Source organism: Antrostomus carolinensis, unplaced genomic scaffold (assembly GCF_000700745.2).
Source record: "Antrostomus carolinensis isolate BGI_N321 unplaced genomic scaffold, ASM70074v2 scaffold1190, whole genome shotgun sequence".
Taxonomy (NCBI): domain Eukaryota; kingdom Metazoa; phylum Chordata; class Aves; order Caprimulgiformes; family Caprimulgidae; genus Antrostomus; species Antrostomus carolinensis.
In genome coordinates, this window is record NW_010286239.1 from 117,587 (window position 1) to 124,036 (window position 6,450).

Consider the following 6,450-nt stretch of genomic DNA (forward strand, 5'->3'; position numbering starts at 1 on the left):
CTACAGATGATCAGGATAAACTTTGTGAGCAAGACTCTTCATAGAAATTTCCTCCCTTTAATCTTGTTTTACTAGTTTCCTGCAAGAGATGTAATTCACCAGAAATTTAAATTAAGGCAATGAGTATCTCTAACTTATTCATTGGTTGTAGGTCAGAAATCTGGCTTTACTATTAAGTTATTTGTATATATGTACTTTTTGGAACATATAAGCTTAATAAAGTTGTTTCTATTTAATTAAATAATTAAATAGTTAATTAATTTCCTCGTTTTTTTTTTTTTTTTTCAGATCCCATTTGATGTTACCTTGCAATCAATAGCTAGTTTAGAAGATATGTTTGATCCTGCCAGTGGATGTATAATAACTGAAGAAAGTCTTTTCGAGTGGGTCATTTCTCTGTTTCACTGAATTCTGTTTTTGCAATAAAGTACTTAATCAGTGGCTAAGTGCTGTAGATTTAGACTTAAGTTCTGGTGTTAATGAAACAACCTCAATCACACCAGGATTTGGCTCCTAATGTGTTTTCTAATTTAAATTTGTAGCTTATTTCTAATTACTTAAAAATAATAGTTTTAAATATTAACCCACATTTTTAGGAATTAAATGTATTAAAAGTAGTTTCTTAATAAGAGGATTAAAATTTTGATTTATTCCATCATCTATAATTAAGTGAGTTTGTTGGGGGTTTTCTAGCTTTTCAATAATTTCTTGTTGCTTAGAAAAGCTGAATAGGCTTGTAGTCTTCCAGCATCTGCTAATAAATACTATGTTTGCCCTGAAGTTTTATTCTCATCAGAAATTTTTTAATTGCTTTTGAAGTTTTATTTCTGTGGTTGAAAAGATTTTTGTCCTAAAATCATCACTGAGTTTGTTCATTTACACTCTATTTGGAAACTAGCATTTCAGACTATTCTATCTTTCTATCTTTTGATAAAGAAAAACACATCAAAGTTTGTTGAGGATAAAAATGATTGTCCAGATGTCTCTATATTTTCAAAGCATTTGTCTGAAAAAAGGCAGTTTAAAAAATAAAATGGTACTATATAGAACACTTTTGGACATCATTCTAAAATACTAACAAAACCTCTATTATGTTGTGAATATTGTAAATATTATTTTAAAGAGCTGAAGACACCCTAATGAGTCCTAGCAACAACCATCCGAGGAAATACAGTTGGTTGTCCAGTGTTAGAGATGAGGAGTCTGACGTGAAAAAGTGAGTTAGTTGAAGAAGGCTGCACAGGAGAGTGCAGTAGGATTCAGGACTGAGAGTTCATGGCCCTTTGGTTTTGCTCACATCACAAGGCCAGGCACTTCTTCACTAGATACAATAATTTCTTTGCAACAAACAGCAAAAATCACAGGATGTTTGGGCAGGAGCCCTGTGAAACGGGTCCTATTGTTCGCTGTGCTTCTCTGTAGCCATGAAAATTCAGGACTAATAGTTACCATTCCTGGGTTCAGTTTCTGTGAAAAAGAAACAGCTGGGTAGAAAAGCCAGCCCAGCCCCTTTTGCTTCAGTCGGGCTCTCCCTGTGCTTCAGTCCAGTGATAAAATATTTTGAGCTATTTGGAAATTGCATTTTTACCTTGGCTTGTGCTTTTCAGAGAAATGTTACCTGGTTTTGTGGAGGGGGAGAAAGAGGGAGGTAAAAGATTCAGCATAATGAGTACCTTAAATCTGATCAGTAACAGGGAGAAATGGGGTGAGGTTTTCTTCTGTTTTTCTTTATTTCTATAAAAGAAATAAGAATGGATGTATTTGCGTTGTGTAGCATTTTAAAAGTTGTGCTGTTTTTTATTTTGCGTAGCCTTTTCTAGAATGATGTAGATAGTAGGAGAATTAGAAGGATTATAATACAATTATAAAAAGAAAGTAAAAACTGAGTAATTGATAGGGAAGGTATTTTAAAACTGAGTTAGAATGGTTATTTAACTCAGCTGCCTAATAGCAAGTTTGGAGGAGATATTCCTTAGCATTATTCTTTAATTAAAATAATTTATTGTTCTGCAGTTCTTCAAAAAACAGGAAAGATAAAAATTGACATTACTCATTTTTCTTTTACGAGGAACAAGTAGAAAATTGCACCTTTTTAAAAAAAGCAATTTAGTCTTTCCTTGTGCTTTGTAAAAAGTGTAAAACCTTTCTTCTTCTTTTTGGGGTCACCTTGAGGATTATCATAGAACTTTTGTGCAGCTTAATTAATATTTGTAAAATATTCTATAGCATCAGGTAAAAATGGAAGTAAAGTTCTATTACAGACAACGTGTTTCTTCACTGCTGCCAGACTGGGCCTTGTTATAATTCTTATACTTGAAAGAGAAATATTAAAGAAAATGCTTTACATATGCATTTAAAATACATGACACTTGTAAAGATATTTTTGTTGAAGTGAAACTATATCCTACCATCTCCTTTAACACAGCAGAGGAAAATGATAATGTTGGAACACTGACCTCACTGTATCCATAGCAGCCGATTTTACTCTCATAAACACAGGATTAAGAATTCAACGCAGGTTTCAGAAGAAAACATTGGAGAAAACATTTTTCTTTTAGCACATAATTAAACTCTTTAGTTAAAATCTGCTTGGAAGGAAGGAAGGAAGCTCATATCTAAACATCTCCAGTAATTGCACAGAAAAAAAGTATACAGCTAATTGCAAAGTAAATTGCTTCTTGTTTTATGTATTACAGTAGTTTGGATGGGTTTTTCCTTACCATTGAATGCAGACTAAAGCTTTCAACATGTGAGACTAGAATAAATTTGTGTCAGTACCATGCTCAATTAAATTTCCATAGAATACTTGTATGTGTCACTCTCTCCAAAATTAAAAAGGAAGAGGGAAAAGGTAACTTGTTTGATTTCACAGACTGAAGTGTAAGGGAGGGCTCTCCTGCTATGCGGAGGTCTGCTCTGTGATCTGCCCTGGACAACACTGCTGAAGGGCTACTTACCACCTTGACAGGTTTGGGTCACTGGCATGTTTACCAGTTCTTTTCAAATTTTAATGGAAATATTTCTCCATTCCAACTGTGTGAAAGGAATGGATAGTGTTTCCTTATCTGATAAGTTGTGAGACAAGGCAAGGGAAGAGAGAGAGCACTGTGGAGACAAACTGACAGGATTCTGAAATGAATGACATTTTTATCTTCAGTGCATTCCCCGGATGAGGGACAAGAAGGATCCTATAGGGAACAGAAGAATAATAAAAAGAGGTGTGTTGATTTTTTTTTTTTGGGGGGGGGGCTTGTTTGTTTGTTTTTAATTCGTTTGGTATTGGCTGTATTGTGAACTGAATGAAGTAAGCATCCTGAGAACAAAACCTGTAATTAGTAACTGCATCTGCAAGAATGTGCTCAGGCTCAAATTGAAATTGAACAGAGAGCTTAATGTGCACAGGTTTGAATGGGTATTAGAAGATTTTTCAAATACTGTTTCAACATAGTTTTAAGTTATATTGCTGCCTTGATAGAGAGTTGTATATTCAAGGCATTCACAGGGTTTTTCTCATGCCTACAAATATATAGCAACTTGAAATTATTTCTGGTTAAATTAATTTTATTATGTGGAAATTAGTAATTTCACACAGATTTATGCAATTGTATGTGACTGTTTTTTAAATTCCACTACAGCTCCAATTCATGCTTGTTTTGTGTTTGGCCTAAGTATTTATCCAGCTTTTGTATGACATAAATCTAACAAAATAATCCTAGTAATTAGCCTCACTATGCCTCAGTTTCTTTAACAGTAATCCTCTCATCAGTGAGGGATTTCAGGTTTTCTGCATCAACATTTGGAAAATATTTTCAGATCCTTGAATGAGAGAGGCAGGGAATTTAAGTTATTATTCAAGTGAGACACAATGTAAAAGGGATAGTCATTTGTTTCCAAATCCATTTTCAGTGAAATCCAAGAAGAAAGATTTTTAAAAAGAATAATGATGGAACTAGAATTAATTATTGCAATTACAGACTATCATGCTGAACTAATTAAGCCAGCAAAGAGTTTCATTTATGTTTGCCAAAGATTTTCTTTGAGTTAAAGATACTGAGTACATCATCAAATGAGAGAAGTGAAATTATGAAGCATAGGTTAATCTTTAAAATAGTGTGGGTGAAAGGGTCCAGAGGCAAGTGCTGAAGTCAAATATTTACCACTGCAATTTAATTTTCCACTTTGAAACCCCAGAGATAATTAGAATTATTCTCATTTGTCTCCCATGTCAGCATGATTTAGGATTCTACTTAGTATGCAAAGAAAAAAAGAATTACATATTGAAGTGAATTACACCAAAAATCTCAGTGTCACACAGTGGAAAAACAGAATATGCTACATAAGAAATCATCACAAGGTGATGGCGCTGGCTCTATCTGGTCTGTGCTCAGGACAGCTGTGTGGAAGGTGAAGCTCAGTAAAGAGTCAGTGCACCTTCAGGGCTGGTTTAGCTCCTGGCCAGACATCCAGAATTGAAAAGAACAGCAGCCACCAAAAAATAACCCTGCGAGTCTTTCTTTCATGGCGAGTCATTTGTAGCCGTGGGATCTCCAGCGCCAGGGATGTGCCCCATCTCTTCTCATCCCACACCTCTATGCCTCTGCTGCATCCTGAGCCTCCACTTCTCAAGCCTCTGCTGTCCTACCCAGAGTGCGTTTCTCTGCGCTGCATCATGATGTCAGTTGCAGTGCCACTACCATATTTTTTTTTTTTCTTAGTGGTACTAAATGGATTGGACTTTTAAATCTGTTTTAAAAACTGAGTGTGCATGCAGCAAAAACCTTGATGAAAGGAGTGCATCCTGCACTTGGAAGGTGGAAGTTCCTTATTTCATGATGGAGATGATCTCGTGAGGTCTCGTGATACTGTACGAGATCATTGGTCACATGCTGTGTATTTTGCTGCGATTCCCAGAGACAAGGCGATTCTCCTCATGTGGAGAGCTCTGCAAAGAGGATTTCCCTTCCACCTGCAAGGCAGTTTCCCTCCAAATCAGATCTGTCTGTCTCAGGTGTGAAAGAACGTTCTCAGGGAATCTCTGTTACAGCCTTGCACCGCTCTGCTTTAAAAACTGGGCTTCTTGCTGGCGTCGTTTCCCCAAAGATGATATACCAAGGTGTCCCAGTGGTTTCTTATAAATACCAAGAAACACAGCACATCACTAGCATAAAAAAATGCTACAACGTTCCTAGCAGCAGGAAAAACGGCTTTAACTGGGGGTGGGGGGGTGGGTGAGTGTCACAGGATGAAGCAAAAAATGCTGGTCATGTTTACTTGCTCAGCTTCAAAGCTTTGGAGCTTGGAAGGCTGATACTCACCTACCTGTCTATAAACATAGTTACATTCCACAGTGAGGAGATAAAAGAAAAAAAGGCAGAGAATATTGTTATGGGAAAGAAAAAGCTTTTGATTTTGTGTACTGAATATAGAACAGAATAATGAGTATTTGCCTTAGAAGTGAAACATGGTTGGTTTAAAAGCAAATTAGGACAATAAAGTGGAGCGGGGGAAGGAGACTTGTAGGAATGCTGTAGGTCCCCTAACACTCAGATATCTGAGAAGACACATGATAGATGATATGACTAATAACTGGTTAATGAGGATGAATAGATGCAATAAAGACACGTTCCTCGTTGCTGTAGGGAACTAATAATGACATTTTGTAGAACAGTGACATGAGTTTCTTTCCTGATTCTGAGTTCATTTGTAAAGACTAGAAATGAACTCAGAAAATCAAAACTCCATCGGCAAAGGAAAGTGAACGGGGCACTTCAGATCTGCAGATTTTGAGGGCTTACACAAGGTAAAGACTCATTTGAAACCAGATTGCTACAGAACCACTCAGTTTTGCTAGTTTTCACTTCTAATATTCCTTTAAAGACAATCTTTTACTCAATATTTTTCTACTTAGGTTTAGAAAGCAGAGACAGTGAAAATACATATTACTTTTGAAGAAGTACCAGCTTTTATCTTACCAGATGGGGGAAAGAAAATAAAAAAATCCCTCCTACAAAATTCAGCATGACCAGAATGAGAACTATATTCCAAGCTAGGATACGGCTGCAACAATTCTCTGTTACTTGATCAGTTATTGGAAGTCAATATGAAGGGCATAATGGGGTACAAATAGGCATGTTGTAAACAGAATTAAAAACAGGCTTGAGGTGACAGGTTCAGATCAGGAACTTGTGCATCCAGTTCTGGAGCCCCCAACATGAGAAAAAGGTGGACCTGATCTTTAAGGTCCCTTCCAACCCAGACCATTCTATGACCCTATGACTCTGGCTGGAATGTGCTTATGACTGTTATTTGTTATGGCCTGTCACCAAGACACCCCACTGAAGGAAAGCAAGCGGGCCGGCTGTGCTGGACACCGGATCTGGTGTCACTGAGAGCCACCCTGTTGCGGAGAGCAGGATTTACTGCTTAACACGCGGCTGGCTCCGGGGAGGG

At 36.8% G+C, this 6,450-nt stretch overlaps 1 protein-coding gene across 1 annotated transcript in view; it reads left to right on the forward strand.

Moving 5' to 3' along the window:
- The window catches only part of CFAP54 (cilia and flagella associated protein 54), a gene marked incomplete at its 5' end in the record, with an annotated part of 112,992 nt that extends 112,584 nt beyond the window's left edge, over nucleotides 1-408 (forward strand). The window contains one exon of the mRNA XM_029086100.1: nucleotides 289-408. Within this exon, the coding sequence (XP_028941933.1) occupies nucleotides 289-408 (120 nt within the window). The remainder of the gene's footprint in view (nucleotides 1-288) is intronic.
- Nucleotides 409-6,450: the final 6,042 nt, after the last annotated feature.